We start from the raw sequence: 22,161 nt of genomic DNA, 5'->3' as shown, positions 1-22,161 counted from the left end.
ACTGAAGTCTCAGCCCCACACTGGCCCCTCCTCTTTTACATTTTTGGATTAGCTGGGAGTTAGGGGGCGGAGTCAGGCACTGCCAAGATGGCGACGGTGCAGCAGCTCACTCTGAGCTTCAGAATCCTGTTGTTGACAGTCTGTGTTTTTGTGAAGCTGCTGACTGAAGAACACCCGCATGGCTAATATACAGACGAATAACGAGGCATCCAGCCGGGCACGGAAAGGAAACGGAAAGTAGACGTAAAACCTGGTCGCTGTGGAAACGGAGCTCCTTCACTTACCTGAAGCCTCTCTGCTAACACTTGTTTCTCAGCGCAGGAAAGATGCATCTTATAGATTGACTCTAAACACAGGTAGAGCTTCCCGCTTCGTTCTGACGTGTCCCGCTACAAGTTTTGAAAACTCATATGTTTGCTCTGTCCTCAGCGACGCCCTCGAACAGCGCGCTGACACGTCACCCTGCATCATTACACCCGCACCAGTGTCCTGGTTGTGATCGGGCTTTTGGTTCTGTATCCTGCTTTCAGAAACCTCTACACGCCCTTTGTCCCGGTTCTGAGAACATGCGACAGAAACTACGTGTGCAGCTGCATCTTAAACTCGCGCATAAAACCAAAGTAAGGTTCGTCCGTCACGTGATGAGGTCACTGACCATGTTTAAACCTCGCTCTCCGCCCACCTCAGGATGAGAGCGCCGCACGTTTAACACCCGTGTAACCTTTTGCGACCTGTATCCCGTTTTAATGGCTGTCTCCAGTTTCCCGTCAGTCGTGAAGCGAGTGAAGAAAAGCCGCTCTGACCCTCGGCCGGCCATAAAACGTACAGTCGGTCGGCAGCTCTGCAGTGGATGCAGCAGTGCAGCGAATCTAAGAGGTTTTTAATCAACAGCAGACGTCTTCTTCTTCTTTCATCTGTCCCTCTGGCTCCGTGTCTTCTTCTCTGCCGTATTTCACGTGTGGACGGTCGAGTGTTTCATTCGTTCTGGGTTGTTTTTTTCGTTTTTTTTTTTAATCTTACATCAAGATGATTTTAGTGAAATAATGTGACTATTAATAGATGGCATCTGTTGGGGGGGGGGGGGGGGGGGCTATTCTGATTCGGGAAAGACCATAAAACAAGAGAACAAATGTTGAAGTAATTCGAGTAACACTTTCACATGGATCGAATCACTCCTCTCGAGGAAGTGATGTTTTAAAAAGGTTTTTATCTCGTTAAACGCCGCTGATGGCTTAATGACACATCCATTCATTCTAACATTTTCCCTCCGAGAGCTCCTTCATCTGGTTCTGTGATCGTTCGTCTTCCCCCGTTTCTTTCTCTTCATTCATTGTTGAGGTGAATCTTTTCACATGGTGGAGCCAAAACCTTTCAGTTTAACACCTGATTCACATTAAAACTCCTTTTTTAAATAAGATTTATGATTCATCTCCACGTTGCGATGTGTTTCATCCCTCCTTTCTAAGTAAGTGAGATATATTGTCAGGCTCACTAATCATTCCCCTCCCCCTCCTCCCCTCCCTTCCCTTCTGCCGTCCACCTGCACCATCTGCAGCTACCGTTGTATCCTGGCGTGGTCGACCACATCTGGTTTTCAGGTTTCACGTCGGTACACACCTCAAGCCACTCGAGAGAAAAGACTCGCCGGAAATCTGTTCGACGACGATAATGATGATTACCGAGAAATATTTTTCTAATCCTGGACGAGGCTGCAGGTTTTTTTCCGCCGTGAACTGTGTTGGAAAAAAAAAAAAAAAACTTGTGGTGACTTTGATTTTGTGGGTGACATCACTCATCAGCGGCCGGTCGCCACGAGTGTAATGTCCCGTGTGTTAATGCTTCAGCTGGAACTCATCTGAGATCCTGGAGATGTGGTTGCCAGGGGCCTGAAGAAAACATTTGTCCCAATATATTATTACCACTCCACTAGTTATGGCTGGAATTTATTGTTTATCTATTGTTTTATTGTCTTAATTTATATACTTTTTTTTTACTGATCGGTTGTTGGTCTTAATTAATGGTTTTTAATTCATACGTTTCATTCATGTGTTTGTTTTAATTTGTGTCTCATGTTTTATCTTCTTTTATCCACATAGTTGCTCCCACCTGGGATGAACCCATATGCAAATACAATATATATATATATATATATATATATATATATATATTGAATTTGTATATATGAAATATACATTTTAATTTTAATGTAAATATATGTAAAAAATTATATATAAAATCCTGTTAGAAATTGGAACATATATTGACATAAATATCTATATATACAAATACATACATTTCTTTATTTATGCTTTATGCTGTAGACAGATAGAAATTTTAATATATATATACATATACAAATTTTACTTTGCATTTAATTTATGTTATAAACGTATATCTTCATATATCCAGAGATACATGTGATAATAATACATCTTCTTATAGGTGACATCACTCTTGATATAGAGACATTTATGTCATATATTATATTTCTGTGTGGGAAATGTGCTATATATATAAAATACTGCTTCCTCACACGCAAATGTAATATATTGTACATGTCTTGAATTTCCTCATATGAAATATACGTACATATGAAGTTAAATCATGTACATATACCCTATGAATATAATATATTCACATTTTTTACAATTTCATATTTTGACATATATGTCTAGCTAATAGAAACATGCTGCTTATATTGTAGACATATGGTATGTAAATATATCTCCATCCCAAAACTGGTCAATATAGGTTGATATTATAAATGTAAAAATAAAAGACAGACACGTATGTTTAAAATTAATGCAAAATAATAAGAAATCATTTATAAACATATAGAATTTTAATAAGCATGTTGTTTTCATGAACATGAATTTTACTATGGGTATTTCATAGATGTTATATGGCAACATCCCTCTTGATATAAAGACATTTATTACATTTATTACATTTATTACATTACCCATTACATGGATCCTTTTATCTTGATTATCTCCTGATTATTTCCATACTCCTCTGTGTATGGAAAACTAAATTTAGAAGGCGACATTATTTACATTTAAAAAGAAGGAAAGAAAAGATGTGCATCAATAGTATTTATTTATTTAAACATATTAAATACATTTCTTTCCACCTCTTTAAAGCAGCCAGAGGAACTTTCCCTCTCTCTCTCTGATCACCTGAAGGTTCCTGGATCCACCACATCTGAACCTGATCAGGCACTTTGGCTTCTGCAGATTCAAATTCTTCCAACATTGGTTTCTCTTTCATGATCTGCTTTTGTAAAATACAATGAAAAAAGCCTGAGTTTTTGTTTGTGATATCTTCAATCGGCTCGTATCTCCGCTCTCTAATCCTCCCCTCCCTCCCTCCCTCCCTCCCTCCCCCTCTCTCTCTCAGAGGACTGTCTCTTGGCTCCGGCGGCAGAGTGGAGCGAGTGGAGCTCCTGCCTCCGCGACGGCGTCACCTGCGGCTTCAGGTGGGGCAAGCAGACCAGGACCCGGGGCGGCAGCAGGACGCCTGAGGAGAAGGCGGCGTCGCTTTGCCCGTCCCACAGCGAGACGCAGAGGTGCAGGTTGAGGAAGAAGTGTCCCACAGGTGAGGAGGCTGCTGTTATTTCTGAATTTAAAATCAGCCACGGACAAAGTTTCTGCTTCTCTTCGGTGGAGTTGTTCCTCGTCGTGCCAACATCTGTGGATTCCCAGCATTGTTTGGTCTCGTGTTATTTGCTGTGTTGACACGCTTGTGCAATTTATAATGCCAAGTAGGAGAGGACCCCATAAACCAACATGTGCTACTTCTAATTACCAATTAGAGGCTGATGTTAACAGCCCCCACCCCCCACACACACCCCCCCTCCTCTCCTGAGCATTAGTGTGGTGGTGATGGTGGAGCAGCTCAGGGAAGCTGCGTACCTCTGTTTGCTGTTTGGATTCGGTCCAGGACGCCGTCCCTGTGTGGGAAACATCACGCTGCAGTGACTCCGTTGTGTCTTTGTCACTGACAGTTTGTAACGTTAGTGATAAACAATGTCAACATCATGTGACCAAACATGAGCAAACATCAACAGGATATTGTCGTTCCCAACGAGGATTTCATAAACTATTTCCAACCAGTCAAAAAACCGTACAGGTCGTTTGTTCCAACGACCCTTCGCCGCCTTCGTCGTCCATCCACCTCCTCCTCCTGGACTCTGTCTCTCTTTAAACTACGTCACCGACACTTTTCCCCTTTGCTCCCGTCATCGTTACTACGACCACCAGATGTCACCTAGCAACAAAATGACACTATGAGTCATAATTACCTCCCTTGTAACTTTAGAACGACGCCTCGTCTGATCTGATGTCCTCATCAGCAGGTCGACATCCTCCAGAACTGGTGGAAAAATAAATAAAAATTTCAGGGAAAGGTTAAGGGACCTCTGTTGTCATGGTTACAATAATAACCACCTGGTAAAGGTTAGAGAATGATCTTGGGTCACGGTTAGAATAAATCAACTTTGAATGTCAGCAGGACGTTTAGTTTTATTTTTGGCAGCGTGTTTGTGCATCACGATAATGAATGGTCAGCGTCAGGGTTGGCTTTTATTTTGAAATATTTGCCTTTACTTCCTTGCCACCTGACTCCCTTTATCGTTCTTTCAATTCAACAAGGAAAAAAAAAAAAAAAAATACTAATTTGCAAACACAAAAACTGGACCACGTTTTTTAATTTAAACAGCTGTTTTTACGTTTTTGGGTTCAAATGTAAAAACAAACTGCCTGAAAATAAACGGACCGTCTTCGCAGCTCCCTTGGATCCTCGTCCGTCATGGTCAGTGGCGCTGTGGCGTTCACCTGTTTGTGTTTGACGTGGTACAAACTCCAGAGGAACTCCACGAGTGAAAGGCGGTCGAGGGAAACCACCTCCAAAAGCAGCATCACTGAGACGATCACGCTATTTCCTCTTTCTTTTTAAAATCTATTAATATCGTTGATTAACTGATGGATGAATCTCCACGCTCTCACCGACAGCGTTGGAAACGAAGGCGGAGAGAGCGACAGCAGACTCTCGTACGTCCGTCCGTCAATAAACCTCCTCGGCTTCATCATCGGAGGGTTGTGTTCGTTCATGTCGCCTCCATCCAAAGAACGGAGATAGGAAGAGATGTGTTTCTGTGTTTCTGAGAGGAACCTGAAAATAAACTCCAACTGCAAAAAAGAAAAAAGAAAAGAATTATTTTGAAAGTCCTGTGTTGTGGAGATGCTGTCAGTACTGGTTAAAATTGTATTGAAGAGAACAAAAACACTGATTATTTAGTCCCTCATTCTTCGGCCCTCATCAGCAGCACAGCCATTGTACTGGAGACAGTGTCTGGCTCTTGTTTTTAACTCTGCATTAAATTAATGATGAACTTCATACGAATATTCCAAAACATTAAAAAGAACCCAACTTGGCAGCGCGTTCCTGCTTTCCCTCTAAAACCGAGTTGTTGTTGTGACCTTTTTTATGGTTCCATATTTTCTTCCTCTTTTACACAAACAGCACAAGAAGAAGCTGTGAAACATTTTAACAGAGCGGGAGGAATGTAGAGAGCTGTGGTGTTTTTTAACTTTTTCCAAATTGGTGAGAAAGCCAGCAGCGATTCCCCTTTAAAGTTCTGCAAATATTGTCTTTCAGTGTGTGTGTGTGTGTGTGTGTGTGTGTGTGTGTGTGTGTGTGCATGCCTGTGTGTTTTCCTCCACTTCTTCCACAATGGAAGGCATGTCATTTGAAGTAATTATCATTATCATTGTCAGATCGTATGTCCGGTGGCATTAGCGGAGGAAGAAATCCGATCCAGCAGAGTCTGGCTCAGGGATCAGGCCCGTGGACCTAATAGCACACATCTGGGATAAAAGGGTGCTGTGGCATCTCCCTGACATTCCTCTGTTGTTCCAGATTAGACGGCTCTAGTCTTTTAATTCCCACTCTCTTGTTGTCTTATTGTTTTCAGATGATGAGGAAGGACGTGGGTCTCATCTCCCGTCCCTCCCTCACCAATGGCAGCAGACCGTCGTGGAAGCGAGCGGGAGGGTCTGTTGCTCGTTTTCCTCGCAATTTAGCAACATCTGACGCTTCAGATGTCACGCCGCGCGGCGCGGATATCTTTTCCTTTCGTCCCCGCGTTATCTTATCGGTGACTCCTCGCGAGAGCCGAGCCAGCTGTTTGAGAGTCCTAATCGCAGGTTCAGGTCCCAGGTCACGAGTCCAGAGGTGGAGATGTGGCAGCCGCAGGTGGTTCTGCTGAAGCGGTGGTTTGACGGTTAGGAGAAGCATGCTAGCACAGCTTTGTTTGGAGTGTTAGCATGGTAACGTGTGTTATTTGGCACTAAAGACAAAGTGCAGCTGAAGGCTGGTGGGAGTCTCATTAGTTTAGTTTAGTTCGTTTACTGGATGAATGATGATTCTGACCTGATGGCGGCTCTGCAGGAGACCTCACAGGGAACCACAGCTCATCCCGAGAGAACAGTCTCAGGCCGTAGGTGAGATATTTCACCACAAATGTCGACATCATGGCGGTGAGTCGTTAAGGATTCATCCCCATCCTTTAACGTCTTTACAATCCGTCCAGTCGTTGCTAAGATATTAAAGTCTGAGCTGAAGGCGTGATAGTTCAGGTTGTTTGACGTGGGGTTTTGTGAGGACGGGGTCATCCGCAAAAAACGTGTTTTAGCCACCTTAAAAAAACAAAACAAAACAAAAGCCCACAGAATAAAGCTAATCATTTTAACTGTTTAAGCGTTTTATTTTGAAAATTTCCAAAGCTTTATCTGCAGTCAAACAGCCGTTTCCTTGAACGTGTTCAAGGTGTGTCCTCTGTAGCGTGTTTCCGTGAACTGTTGAACTGCCGTGTTTAGGGTCTTTGTTTCCCGGGAAAGAAGGAAACCTGAACCGTGTTACTACGCACAAGCACAACTACTTTTAAGTTATTTTTGGGGCTTTTCTCTTTTTTTTTTGCCTTTATTCTGAAAGCACTGTGAGAGAGAGATATTGGAAAGTCACAGAGAGAGAGAGAGAGAGAGGACGACATGCAGCAAAGGGGCCGCGAGTCGGAGTCAAACCTCCAGGGCTGTTGTCAGACAGAGCTGAACGTTGTGCGTAGGAACACAGTAGTTCAGCGGTTGAAAAGATGTAGTTCCAAAGGAAAGGGCTGTCTGAAGGCAAGATAAAGCTAGTGCAACGTTTCAAAAATAAAGCATGCACTTCAACTGGTAACATTTTCTTTTTAAGTGAATCTGCTGCAGGTAACACACTGACTGTAGATCAGTTCCTCACACAACCCCGACGACCAATAACCAGAGACACGGAGAGACACAGCCCGACATCCCTGCTCCAGAGTCTGTTTTCATCTTTCTGACGGGACCTGACTCTGTGATGTGCAGCATCTATAGCTAATTACTTTCAAATGGTTAACCATAATGTTGCTGTGGAAAACAGACAGTGTGTACCCGCAGATGCTTCAGCGTTCAGGGCTTCTGAGGATAGTCTCCAACCGTCAGCTTCTACGGCTTTTTTCTACACAGACTAGAGTCGTGAAGTCGTGTCTTATTTAACTCGGCGAACCAGAGACAGGAACTTGTTTCTCAGACTCTGAGAGTCCCGGGGTCGGTTGAGTTTCCCAGCGGTTATATTTACACTTCAGGAAAGAACAGGTTATAATATGCATGAGACAATGCTGCTGAAGATTACACTATAACAAACTCTTCTTGCATCTTCTGAGGAATGAGAAACTTCCTGTTGATACAAGACTTGAGCTGATGATGAAGACTGTGAGATGCAGCTGAAAGCTCTCACTTCACTAGTTATCACCAAATATCGGGAAATAACTCAAGGATCCAAATGTTTGGATCCTTGTTTTGGCTCAATCAACATGTGAAGTTATAATAATGATTCATCGTGACAGCGTCAGCGTCGGTAAATCCAGACGGCATCAGAAACATGTCTGCGACTGGGAGAAGTTATTAAATATAAGTGTCAAGTGTTAGATAGAGTAAATCCACGTCTCTGATGTTTCACATGTCCTGTCAGAGATGTTTTCTTTGATTTGTTACAGTCCTACTGTTTCAACAAAGACACAGAGAGCAGAGGCGTCAGCCAGACGTTGTTTTGTCTGAGGACATCTGCCGTTGGACGACAGTTCAGCATCGCTGGTGGATCACGATCAGGAGGTTGCAGACGAGGGCACGAGTGCAGGAGGGCAGCTGAACGGCGGCGTATTAACCCTCTCGCTGCGGCGTAACAAGCTGTGAACTGTGGCTGTTTGAGGTCACCAGGATTCAACCACAGCTCCTAAGATTCTGATGAAGTTATTTCTGTGCCTCGGTGTTTGTAGTTTTGTATCCAGCTCGTAAAGAAAGCAACCGACACAGACGATAAGAGCCCAGAATCCTTTCATCCCTCTGGGCTTAGTGGTCCTCAAATCACTTGGCTGTAACTTCAGCCAACGAAACTGGAAAGAAATAACAAGCTGTGTAATTATATATATTCTGTCCACATGTTGATAACTCAGCCTCCTCTTATGTTTGGTCTGCATATATATTTGTAAAATACTTCTGTGGTTGCAGACACATGTTTGGCGTTAGTGTGAAAGCTTATTAAGTTGTATTTATGGCGGTGATAATCTCCCATAGTCGAGCTGATTTACTCGGCTGCCTTTTGAAGACGGAGAGCGGCGGTGGAGCTCTTATTTAGGACGTAATGCATTTCCCCGGCTGTAAAATCGAGAGGGGCTGCATAGCTGGTGTTTTATGATGCAGCGCGACACTAATGTAAACTGGAGGGAAACAGCAGTATCTATGGTCCAAGTGCAGCGGCGTGCATCCGTATTACCAGAGGCTGAAGCAAGTGCGGCCGAACTCCGCTGTCAGACGTCCATCCTTCATTAGTGCTGCAGCAGGGTGTTGTTTTTAAAAATTCTCTAAGAGCAGAAATGAGTGGAGAGAAGTCATAATATAAAAAGTGAATTCCCCTGTGGCTGAAAAAGAAAAGCAGAGCTTAATTCATACAAGCGCCTCCTCCGCTGCCGCAGCTGTACTTCACTGTTTTAATGTACTAAATCATAAAAATGAAGCGCAGGCCTGGTGCAGTCCCACAGCACACTCACGCCTCTGCACGCTACGGCGAGCGAGTCACAAACAAGTTCATAACACAATATAAAGGCTGGAAATAACACACAGGACAGCAACTGGGATCAATAAGTTCATAGTTACTAATATCCTATAATACCAACAGGAAATGACCCAAGATGTGCGCTGAAAAAACAAAACATATGTTTCTATATTTCATAAATTCACAGCTCACATCTGATTCGTAAAGACGTGATTCCAGATGTTAAACTGTCGATCAGCTGCATCGTATTTACAATCTGTGGGACAAAAGTTTTTCAAATCAGTGTCAAGATTAATAATTTCATCATTCGACTCTGAACGTTGGTTTCGACGAGGATCTGATGAGAAACTCTGAGGGACTTATCACGAGAAGTGATGCGATGCCATGTACAACAGTTTGTCTTTTCTTTTTCTTTTTTTATTCAAATAACTTTTATTGACAAACATTCTTCTGGGGATTTAGAGTTAGAGTTAGAAAGAGTTCAAAAATAAATAAAGATTATTTAGTTCCATGATGATAATGATAATGATAATAATAACTATGTTTCCTTAGATCTGTTTATTTAAATTCAACAGAAGGTAACTTCTTGAGTGAATGTTAGATTTGGCCAAAATAAGCAAATATTGATAAAGTCTTCATTGTTTTTAAGGATTGTTGAATATTAACAACAAATCGTCACATTTCTGTGAAATTTCTTCACCAAACTTTACCAAGTGAAAATCAGCCCACGATTATTAAAACATGTTTAAATGTTACAGAAAGAGTGTTTTTCTTCTATATTGGAAATGTGTTTACAATTTACAATTTATCAGGTACATTTTTACATAACAGTTATTAGATTTTGAAAGGAAACACATATTATATACATTACAATACAGTATTGGAAATCATTTATATTGGGCTGTTGCTCGTCTCCGGTCAAAACCAGGTGACAACACAACTGGATTTGGACTCCCCAGGTCCAGGTCCAGGTCCAGGTCCAGGTCCAGACTGAGCGCCTGCTAGATGTCTCTCCTCGATTGAGTCTTTAAACTGTTGATAAACAGCGATCAAGCGCCGATTAGTTTCTGATCTGGAGCTTTTCTTTCCTACTAATCATGTAGTTTGAACTTTGATTATCGGCAGCATTGATGACTGTCGTCCTGTTGGACTTGTGGGTGTGAGACCTGAACTCCACAGTTGGATGATAATTACATCGCATGTGAGTTTCTATATGAGAAAAGGCTGTCTGCAATGTCCTCTGTAGCGTGTCCTCTGCATTGTCTCCTCTGTAGTGTCTCCTCTGTAGCGTGTCCTCTGCAGCGTGTCCTCTGTAGCATGTCCTCTGTAGTGTCTCCTCTGCAGTGTCTCCTCTGCAGTGTCTCCTCTGCAGTGTCTCCTCTGTAGTGTGTCCTTTGCAGCATGTCCTCTGTAGCGTGTCCTCTGTAGTGTCTCCTCTGCAGTGTCTCCTCTACAGTGTCTCCTCTGTAGCGTGTCCTCTGTAGCGTGTCCTCTGTAGCGTGTCCTCTGTAGCGTCTCCTCTACAGTGTCTCCTCTGTAGCGTGTCCTCTGTAGCATGTCCTCTGTAGCGTGTCCTCTGTAGTGTCTCCTCTGCAGTGTCTCCTCTGCAGTGTCTCCTCTGTAGCGTGTCCTCTGCAGTGTTTCCTCTGCAGTGTCTCCTCTGCAGTGTCTCCTCTGCAGTGTCTCCTCTGCAGCGTGTCCTCTGCAGTGTCCTCTGCAGTGTCCTCTGCACTGTCTCCTCTGCAGTGTCCTCTGCAGTGTCCTCTGCAGCGTGTCCTCTGCAGTGTCCTCTGCAGTGTCCTCTGCAGTGTCCTCTGCACTGTCTCCTCTGCAGTGTCCTCTGCACCGTGTCCTCTGTAGCGTGTCCTCTGCAGTGTCCTCTGCAGTGTGTCCTCTGTAGCGTGTCCTCTGTAGCGTGTCCTCTGTAGCGTGTCCTCTGCAGTGTCTCCTCTGTAGCATGTCCTCTGTAGCGTGTCCTCTGTAGCGTGTCCTCTGCAGTGTCTCCTCTGTAGCGTGTCCTCTGTAGCGTGTCCTCTGCAGTGTGTCCTCTGCAGTGTCTCCTCTGCAGTGTCTCCTCTGTAGCGTGTCCTCTGCAGTGTCTCCTCTGTAGCGTGTCCTCTACAGTGTCTCCTCTGTAGCGTGTCCTCTGTAGCGTGTCCTCTGCAGTGTCTCCTCTGTAGCGTGTCCTCTGTAGCGTGTCCTCTGCAGTGTCTCCTCTGTAGCGTGTCCTCTGTAGCGTGTCCTCTGCAGTGTCTCCTCTGTAGCGTGTCCTCTGTAGCGTGTCCTCTGTAGTGTCTCCTCTGTAGCGTGTCCTCTGTAGCGTGTCCTCTGCAGTGTCTCCTCTGTAGCGTGTCCTCTGTAGCGTGTCCTCTGTAGCGTGTCCTCTGCAGTGTCTCCTCTGTAGCGTGTCCTCTGTAGCGTCTCCTCTGTAGCGTGCCCTCTGTAGCGTGTCCTCTGCAGTGTCTCCTCTGTAGCGTGTCCTCTGTAGCGTGCCCTCTGTAGCGTGTCCTCTGCAGTGTCTCCTCTGTAGCGTGTCCTCTGTAGCATGTCCTCTGCTCTGTCTTCTGTAGCGTGTCCTCTGTAGCGTGTCCTCTGCAGTGTCTCCTCTGTAGCGTGTCCTCTGTAGCGTCTCCTCTGTAGCGTGTCCTCTGTAGCGTGTCCTCTGTAGCGTGTCCTCTGCAGTGTCTCCTCTGTAGCGTGTCCTCTGTAGCGTGTCGTCCCTGTCCCTGTCCTGCAGTAACTTGTTTACAGGAACTTGTCCCACAGAAACACGAGTGAACCATTTTCCCGGTGTGATGTTAACAAGTGACACTTTGTGGAGCAGCTCCATTAGATAGAATAGAGACCACGTGTGACTTTATCAGCAGTCTTTCTCTTTTTGGGGGGGGGGGGGGGGCACAGTGAAATTATCCAGATCAGTTTCTATGGGGACATGAGCTCATTTTCTGGTCTGGCAGTGTTAACAAAACAACTGAATTCTGCTAATTACGGTGTAAAGACACAAACAAAGCGTGTCCCGCGGCGTCCTGGTGGCTCTCCACGCTGTCTGTCCTCGAACCGCTGTGACCGTGATGTTGAGTTCAAAACCGACTGGGGATCCACATCGCCCGCTCCTCTCCTGTCCCCCACATTTCCCATCTGTCTCTTCTGTCCACGGCAAAATGTGATAATGATTAACTCAACATTAAAGCATAACTCTCCTCTCATTAATCAGTCAGCTGTGGAGGATTGGTAACTTCTTCATTCATCGACTGATGAGTCCAACTACACGTGAAATCATCCAGCAGGTTAGATTTAAGACGCGGCGCATCCATCATGTCTTTCAGAGTAATAATGTTGCTGGACGCTCTGAGCGCTGCAGATCTAGGCAGATAACATTAGTGATTTAAGAGACTTTTTTTCCCGCTCTCTCATCCTGAAATCACAACAGACACAAGACAAGAGCTGAATGAAGCACTTTACTAGTTTTCAAGTTGGCTCCATAACGAGTGAAGAGGGAAGAAAACTCTGCTCTCCCTAGTTTTATAAGCCCATAGTGATACTAGAAACTTCATAGTCAATCAGGAAGCCTTGATCAATCATAGATATCGTTAATAAGATCGGAACATGACAGAGACTTGTGTCCTTTAAAGAGCCGCCTGCTGAATGAAGCTCGGAGGGAAAGTTGTGGTTGTTAGACGTGGGGTTGTGTGAGGCAGTCAAGCACAGTCAGAGTGTGTCGGGAGGCGGCAGCGAACACGCTACACTAGCAGAGTGATGTAATACTGTGGGCGGGGCCAGCAGAAAAAATAAAAGGTGTTTTAGACACTTTAAAAAAACAACACAGAAACACAGAAACATACAAAATATTCTACATTTAAACAGATATTAGATTGTTTCGGTGGGTGATTTTAAAAGCGTCTGAAACACATTTTTTTTTCTGGTGGCCCCGCCCACAGCGTCACATCGCTCTGCTGCTGTTTCCCGCTGCTGCAGGTAACACACTGACTGTGTCTGACTTCCTCACACGACCCCACATCTAATAACCTTTTATATAAGATCAACATAACATCTGTCTACAATGGGCTGGACATATATGTCACTAAATCATTTCTAATATGTTTTGATTTTATATGTACATATATTTCATATAGAAAAATTCAATACATTTGCATATATACACATTTGCATATGGCAATTTTTATCCTCAGTAACGATTTAATGCCTTTGTCATAAGGGTTTTTTAAATGTAATTAAAAGTTATTTTTGTTGCCTTTCAGATGAAGATGATTAATTCTAGTTCCTGTCAGAACCGATCACAGTGAACTCTTTCCCCTTGACTTTATCATGTTCTGGTCTCATTTTGGTTTTAGTGCAGAGTTCAAAACAAATGTTGTGCGTCTGTGTTTTGCACATTAGAAACAGAAATGTTTGTAAATCCCACTTCACATGAGCGTCGTAGAGGAATTCAGGCTTTTATCCTCGTTATCCAGATACACTTGTAAATACAGTTTGACAGACTTTGGGAGCTATTATTCAATTTTATAACTCAATATCTCTGTCATTCATCGAGGGCAGGAGAAGAATCACCGTTTTAATATGTGGGAGTGGATTACACTGTGAAGAACAATCTGATATTTACCAGAGCAGTCAGACAAATCCTGCCTGACAGAGAGGGAGTTATTTCAGATTACACTGTTTCAGACGCTGCTACTTTAATATGCCGTCTGTGCGGTGCCGAACTCAGTGGCCTCCTCATCCGGCAACACATGGATCTGGGTAGATCTTACAGTGTAACACGACACAGACAGCAAGCTAAAGTGCATTTTCCCAAGTATTATATGCATTAAGTTATTGCATAGCGATGTCCCGGTGCAGACGTAGCCCCGGGGGGAACTAACCCTGGACAACAGGTACTCATTAGAGAACAAGGAGCTCTCTGCAGTGCGCCCGCCTCTTTTTTTTTCTCACTTCTAACTCCCTGAATGTCCTTAATGTGTTTTAGAGGCAGGCCAAAGTGAAAGCTGGTAATGAGATTTTTTTCTCTTCCTTCCCTCTCCCCTCTCCTGCCTTCAGAGCTGCGGGCCGAGATGAGAAAAGTATGTTTCTAGGTGGATTCCAGGCATTTTCATGAGGTTCTGTGTTAGTGTGACTGATTCAATTTGGCTCCATTCAGTCTATTTCAATGTACTTTTATAAAGTTTTTTATCAGACCATCAAGAACTCAGAGCTTCAGTATGCTCCACAGGTGGCCCTGGTGTACTCTGTTTTGAAGTAGTGAATGTATCAAAGATGCCCCGTCGTTCTGCTTCTATACTCCCTCTACGACTAGCAGGTGTCTCTCGTCCTCGGAGACTTGTTCTGCACGACACCTCCTCGGCTGCTCTCCCTGCGTGAGAGCTGAAGCTACGATCGTGTATTTGCCTCGCCTGTTAAATGACGACAGGTCAACCGCTCGCTGTAATGACCTGAAGTTTAGTTCCTCATGTCCTTCACATCCTTTGGTTTATATACTGAGACGACGTCTGGGTGGCAGGCTTGGGCCGATATTGGAATATTGATGTTTGCACAGTCTGTCCTACTGTACTTTGTATCTCAGCATGTGACACATAAAACTTTGAATGCTGTTTATTGGCAGCACCGATTATACCTGAAATATATAATGTAACACATTGACATTTAACATTGACACAAACAAAACTCTCTTGAGTTGTTGACATCATCACCTGCAAGATGGAGACCCTCATCTTCATCAGTCATCCATCACATGTGTCATGAATGTGGCATCAGACACTGATTTCACAAAAAATCCCCCCAAACAGTTTTAACCTCTTTTTTTCCCTTAGCTTTGGCTGATGTTCAATGATATATCGAATATCGCGATAATTTCAAAAAAACAAAAATAACCAAAAGATTTGTATTTATTTTTGTACTGCACATTGTATCTTGGCATGTGACAAATAAAACTTTGAACTGCTGTTCAGTGGCAGCATCACATATACCTGAAATATAAAATGCAATAGGCTTATATAATTATACATTATAAAATAAAGACCTGAAACATAAAATAAAACAATATAATCATATTATAAAAAACAATTATATTAATAAAAAAATATATATATATATATCGCAATATATGATAATATCTTATATCATGATATACTGTACTGGACTGTATTGAGATATTATTTTGGATATCCCACATTTGCATGTTATTCAGGTTTGGTGTCACACTGTAGGACTGCTTCATGTTAATATTCCTTGTGTGTGAAGATATAGTGGTATATACATTATATATATATATGTATATATGTATATATATGGTTTATTTTGGACAGATGTGGCTCCAGAGGTAGAACGGGTCGTTGTTGTTATTGGATTGGTGATTTGATGGCCAGGCCAGCAGCTTGCATGGCAGCTCCAACGGGTGAATCAGCGGAAAATTGTGAAGCAGTTTGTTGTAGTAAGGTTGAAAAGAGTAGGTGGAGTCAACTTCCATCTATATCTGATATAAAATGGAAAGAGTTTCTAAATGGAAACATTCTCAAAAATAGGTAAAAACAATGTGTTCAAAAGCTTCTTTCTGTTCGGTGAAGGTTGTTCTTGTCTCCCTGGTCTCCTTGGGAAAATTCTCATGAGAGACCTCAGCGATAATTCAATAATATTTATTGACATCTGACTGTATCTAATCCGAGGTTTATTAACTTTTCTGTGTGTGTTTGTGTTTACGGGCCATAAATTCCATTGATTTGAGATGGATAAATCTGGACAGTCAGTCGGTTCACCACTTTGGTTTCCATGACATTTTGTACAGACTTCCATGATTCCCAGATGAGGAATTCTGATGACTCTGGTGATTCCCTGACTTTTCCCCTCCATATATTGCCACTGGCAGGTCAATGTCTTCAGTCACACTGTGAAATATACGTATTGGCACAAAATCTTGTCCAGACACTAATGGTTCCCACAAGAAGAACAATGGCCTTGGAGATCCTCCGCTTCTCCTCTAGCACCACCATGAGGTTCACATTTGTGGCTTTTGAGTTAAATGCCTCAACAACTTGAAGAGATTGCCATGAAATGTGGTGTAGCCATTTGTGCCCCCCTCCCACCCATCCACCCCCCCACCCCCCCACCCCCCCCACCCCCAGGATAAACTGTAAAAACCTCTAAAGCTAATGACAATTCCATCAGGTTTACTTTGTGTTTCGTGCTAGTTAGCAACTGTTAGCATGCTAATACTGAAATGGTGTACATGCTCATCTTTATACCTGCTAAACATCAGCATATTAGCATTGTCACTGTTAGCATGTTAGCATACTGACATAGGACTGATGCCCTTTAATTTGAATTTAATTTAACTTCTTACCCTGGTCTGTATAAATGTTACCCTTCCTGCTTTTATTCTGAAGTGGTTGATTTAATACAGATGCTGCTTTTCAACACCATCCAGCTTCATATTCATACAAAGTCACCCAGTAAAACCAGTCTGCTACTGTTTGTCACTGGAAGCTGCCCAGTATAATCACTGCTGTTGGACACAGTGGAGCCACTGCTGTATTGCTGTGTGTTAGTTCGTGTTCATGTTTGTGTGTGTGACCCCACATTTGTTTTCACTGCGTCTCAGGGTCGTGTGTGTGTTGGCCCACATGGCTCCACGCCGCTTATAGCTTAATGCTGATTTATCATCCGTTTTGCCGATGTACAGTGTTCTTCTATTTTTTTTTTTTTTTTTCCACCGCAACATGTGGTTCTGAGAGGAACTGTGTGTTGTGCAAGGAGTCAGCGCCGGCTCAAGAGGATAATACCAGTTTTTTGGGGGGGAAAATCCTCTGGCTTTTCTTCTTTGTCTGGTAAATTTCAGCCCTCTGAGACAACAAATATTATCTTGATTTAAAGGGTCGGTTGACTTGTATCATGAAAAAAAACATATTCTCTCACTTTCCTCTGACGGTATCTAGATATGCAGAGGATAATGTCTTCAGACCTTCAGTAAATTACCAAACTGGTTGTTAGTCATTGCTTTCCAAAACTAAACTTGTGACTTTTATCAACCTACCGCCCAGGTGGTCAAGATTGTTTAAAGTTTAGACTGGATCCAAACCTCAGTTAATTCTGTCTTTCTTCCTCAGAGGTATTTTGATGATATAACAGTGTCACGTAATAATAAGCTTTTAATAATAATAATAATAACAAGCTCTATTTATATATCACCTTTAAAAACACAGTTACAAAGTGCTTTACAAGAAAGATGAAACTGATGACGAACAATGAAAATAAATGATAAAATAAACAGATTTAAAAACAGTTTAAAGCTTGTACATCACTGGGGACGAGATATAAGAGAAAAAATATATATTGATATTTTAGGAAATATACCTTTCTGTACCGCAACCCATATGGGCTTACAACATACTTACCATAACCTTGATGGCAACATGACAGATCATCATATACACTTCTACAAATGACAAATTATATTGAATATACAGTGTCCTCTGTCTCCTATAAATCTCGCCAAAATAAAAGTCTCCACATTAAAAAGCCAACTCAGGCATCAAGATGCTCAAAGCGTCTTTAAATAAATGTATTATTATTATATTATGTTGTATCTGTACCAACATCTATAGCAGTGACCCATTACTCTCTGTATTGTTTTCATCATATCACACACAATGTACGATTTCTCATTAGGAAATTCCATTCATTACAAAATCAACCACAGTCTGAAGTTCACTGCTCAGTGTTAAGGCCTTAAGACGTCGAGTGGACGTGTTTGAAACATGCTACAGTTTTGTCACGGTGTCCTCAGATCTACAGTCCTGTTACACTGACGTGGGCAGCACATGTTGGAGTTCAGTGTCTGTTTTCAATGTTTAACAGAGAAGTTGACCATCGGGACAGAAACTCCAGAGTGTATCCACTGGAGAGTGTGTGATGTGGTCATACATTTAGTGTTATGCTCTTCGAACATAAATGGAATTCAATAGAATAACCACAAGGACAATATTTGTATTTGTGTGTGTGTGTGTACATGCATGATGAGTGAGGATGCATTTTTGTTTGTTTGCTTGTGTGTGTGTGTGTGTGTGTGTGTGTGTGTGTGTATGTGTGTGTGTGTGTGTGTATGTGTGTGTGTGTATGTGTGTGTGTGTGTGTGTGTGTGTGTGTGTGTGTGTAGTCTGCTTGTGGTTAGGTTGTTATGTGATGAGCAGGGAAGTTTTCCAGCACTGCGCTTGATTCAGTTAAGATGGCTAAGGGATGGTTCGCTCTCATAACATACCAGCTACTACCCATGTGGTTCACTGTCTCCAGTGTGTATGTGTGTGTGTGTGTGTGTGTGTGTGTGTGTGTGTGTGTGTGTGTGTGTGTGTGTGTGTAGCATTGTGAGCATTGTTTCATGTAAACCTCTTGTTTCTGTTAGCATACCTGTGGTTAGCAGCAGGTTGGCTCCGACTCGGTGTCCATGAATCAGCTCTTTATGATGCACACATCGGAAGTGGAGAGTGACAGGGGTTAAAGTGGGATTTGGCAGATGGGGGAACCCTAAGATCTGGTGTCGCAGCGGGAAAAATGAGTCACCCAGGGGTGTAGTGGAAAAGAAATCCAACTCTGGAATTATATGTGGGGGGCTCAATCGATCGGTGAAGGTTGATTACATATGTCAGTGAGCGCAGCCCAATAACATGCACGCTCTCATGTGCACCCTGAATGACGGGCACACATACAGACGGACAGGGCTGGAAAAAACCTTAATGGATGTTTTGACAATCCACCAGCCCAGATTATTATGTAAGAAACTAACAATCAGATTTATTTACTTATTAATCAGAGGTTCATTTTGACCCCTGGTGCTGTGCGTCAGTACAGATTAAAGCAAAACAATTGGCGCTTTACTTAAATATTTCCATTTCACAAAACCAGACTTTTCCTCAACAACATTTCACAGAGATCATTTTTAATTGTACTTTTGACTCAAAGCTCGGGAGAAACTTTATCTGTGTTATTCAATAAAAATCTTTCCAAGAACTCCAAAAGGCAACTGAATTTCACAGTGTATTTTCATCGATGTGAAGATGGCAGAGCAGGTTTTTGTGCAACTGATACGAAAACAGAAAGTTTTCATCACTGATGCAATGATTTAAATCTCTTAAAGGTCCCATATCAGAGCCTCCTCTCTTCTGATTGGCTCACAGACCTGTTGTTACTAGAGCTCCAGAGAGAAGCCTGAGAGAGAAGATGTGAAACTACACTGAGATGGTTAAAGGTTCTTAAAACCACAAATATATCTTCTTATGAATCAACACTTCAAATTGAACACATGAAAAGAATGAAATATTTGGACCTTTAACAACCAGAAAAGCTTTGACACGAAATAGTAAGACCCCTTAATAAATTCTAAGCTCAAGGGGAGAGATTTCATTACAGCCACTTTTTTTCAGAAATGAGTAGTCGCATGAAGCACACTTTGAATCTCCTCCATGTTTACTGTTGTTGCAGCGTTGCACAGACGTCTGTCGCTGTAATCAGCATCGTCGTATTTGTACGGTCTTCTGCATTACCGCCACCTGCTGCACTGGAGTGGAACAGCTGGTTGCAGACGTCTGTTTTTCACACCGAGACTAAAAAGTACTTAGGGTTGAAATGCGGGTTAAGACTCACTCCTCTGCTGCTCAGTCAGAAAGTCGTCTTGCTCTTAAATGTTTTCTGAGGGGCAAAAGTTAGATTTTGTGCATTAGTGACTTTTATATCCAGGTTCTTTGACAAGGTAGTGCCACAGTTAGCAAGTTCACAATGGTCACTTATCGCTGTGAGTGTGTCAGTGTTTGTAAGCTTAGCACATAGCTTGTTCATTAGCAAGCAGTTTTCTTCACACACCCATATAGAGTCAGTATAAGTATGACCATGCATACATTGTGGTCCGACTGGACCCCCCTGTATATCTATGCATGTGTTAGGAAGAACATACGCACAGCACATGCTCATGATTACATGTTTGCTGGCTCCTATATGCAAATGCAAATATACACAAAGAGAGAATGTGCAGAGGCATTTCAGGACAGCCTGTCTTAATTCCCAATCATCAGCGCAGCATCCAAAATGAAAGTCATTGTGACAGCATTACTAATGAAGGACAGATTACAATAATGAAGAGATGGCAGGGGAGGAGAGGAGAGGAGAGACAGAGAAGGAGAGGAAGAACGGACTGATTTAAGAAAGAGGATGAGAGGAGACAAGAGGGGATTTAAAAAACCCAATTTCTGAAGACAGGCTCTTATTACTAATGAAGGGCAGATGACAGTGGGGGCATTATGGTGTGGCACTGCAGCCTCGCTGTAACTGAGGGGGAGAGAGGAGAAGGTCTGATGTAAACAGAGAGCTGAGCCTCCTCCTCATCACTGTGGCCTCTGACACGAGGGATAAACAACAAAATATCATTCAAAGCAACTTGTGAGGAGCGATCTGCAACCGACCTCCAGCGCCGAATTAAGTTTTCACCGCTCCACCAGCAGCAAAGATGTCATGCAAGAATCTGGCCTGAAATCAAACTGTCAGTTTCAGACGTTCGCACTCGTTTGCGGGTGGAAAGTGGGAACTCCGGCGCTGCAAGTGATGTGCCCTAGAGCAGGGCACCACCGCTCCGCCGCGGAGCTGCCCAAGTGTAACCAGTAGTTGAAGGATGTAAGCTAATGTGCATGACATAAATGCACCATCTGTATTTTCTTTATCTCCGTAATAATTCGTAACACAGCGTCTCTCCACGTGTTTTGAATGGAACGAGAAGGAGAGAAAGCCAAAGAGGGAAAGAAACCATAACTCTTTCTGAATCATTTGTGTTTTTCCCAACGTTACTTTTAGAGTTGCTTCTTTTTTTTTTCAGCCCAGCGGGGAATTTCTCATGATGGAGTAAGTGTAGGAAAATGGAGAGAATGAAGTCACAAGAAGAGAAGCTGTAGAGTAAAAAAGCAAAAGGCCACGCTGGCAGTTCAACTTAAGATCTCTGATGATTGCTCACGTTCATACTTTAACCATTAAACCCAGAACAGACTTCACTTTGAGACCAGGAAGATGACAGACTGTTGTCTCTCAGAGGAAACAGAACGACTGTGACATTAGTTGTGATTAATCTTATTAGGTAAGTGTTGGGTTGATGGTTGAGTCAAGAAAAAAGTGACACGGGAGGACGTTTGTTTCCTGCTCTCTCCCAGCAGTCGACGTCTTTTAACCATGATTGTGACCTTTCCCTCAGCTTAAACAAGGAGGGCAGACGAGCGACGGTTGCAACACTTTCTACATTTCTCTCATTTACTTAGAGAATATTTGGACTAGAGCAACCAAACTTTTATATATTAAACTAACATCTGACTGCTAATTACCCATACTGTTTAAAGCTAATGACATATCATTCACAATATTTATTTGAATGGAAGAATTCAGATGTTGCCACTGACCCAAACCCTGGAAACAGCTGCAACACAGATCAGGGACGGTTGCAACATATTAAAATTACATAAAATTTCACCAATTAACTTTTGCTTTTTGTCTCAATAAGTATAGTATTCTGAAAATATACATTGGTTTACATAATATTATAGTATTATTTATTTATTTATAATAATATTATAGTAGGGGAGACTGGGGACGGTTGCGACACTTTTTGCATTTGTCTCAGTCACTCAGACTATTTGCACTGGAGCAACCAAACTTTTATTTGTTAGACTTTCATCTGTCTGCTAATTACCAAAACTATGTAAAGATGATTAAATATGAAATTTGTCACAATATTTATTTGAATGGTAGATTTCAGATGTTGCAACACAGATCAGGGACGGTTTGTTAAATTTCACTCATTAACTTTTGCTTTTCATCTCAATAAGCATCGTATTCTGAAAATATGTATTGTTTTTAATTATATTATAGTATTGTTTAAAATGTTGAAAAACACAGTCTGTTTTGATTAGTCTGCTTTAGCTTTTGGAAAGTTAAAATAACTTGCAACTGTCCATCATGTGCCAGACACACTGACTTTGACACGTACTAACCACGTCA

At 42.5% G+C, this 22,161-nt stretch overlaps 1 protein-coding gene and 1 long non-coding RNA gene across 3 annotated transcripts in view; one reads left to right on the top strand and one right to left on the bottom strand.

Moving 5' to 3' along the window:
- rspo4 (R-spondin 4) overlaps positions 1-22,161 on the top strand; it is a 61,585-nt gene that overhangs the window by 8,468 nt on the left and 30,956 nt on the right. Inside the window, exon 4 of one of the 2 annotated variants that reach the window (XM_056387372.1) lies at positions 3,400-3,597. In XM_056387372.1, the coding sequence (XP_056243347.1) occupies positions 3,400-3,597 (198 nt within the window). Of the gene's footprint in view, positions 1-3,399; positions 3,827-22,161 lie in introns of those variants that run through there. The other variant, XM_056387363.1, reaches the window with a different exon arrangement.
- LOC130176346 (uncharacterized) lies at positions 3,882-5,417 on the bottom strand. The gene is made up of 3 exons (XR_008828852.1): positions 4,777-5,417; positions 4,304-4,374; positions 3,882-3,952 (listed from the first exon to the last, which is right to left on the bottom strand). It is a non-coding gene; the product is annotated as an uncharacterized LOC130176346 (long non-coding RNA).

This window comes from Seriola aureovittata, chromosome 2 (genome assembly GCF_021018895.1).
Source record: "Seriola aureovittata isolate HTS-2021-v1 ecotype China chromosome 2, ASM2101889v1, whole genome shotgun sequence".
Lineage (NCBI taxonomy): Eukaryota > Metazoa > Chordata > Actinopteri > Carangiformes > Carangidae > Seriola > Seriola aureovittata.
Note: the sequence above shows the minus strand (reverse complement) of the source record. Positions and strands in the feature narration are given on the sequence as shown.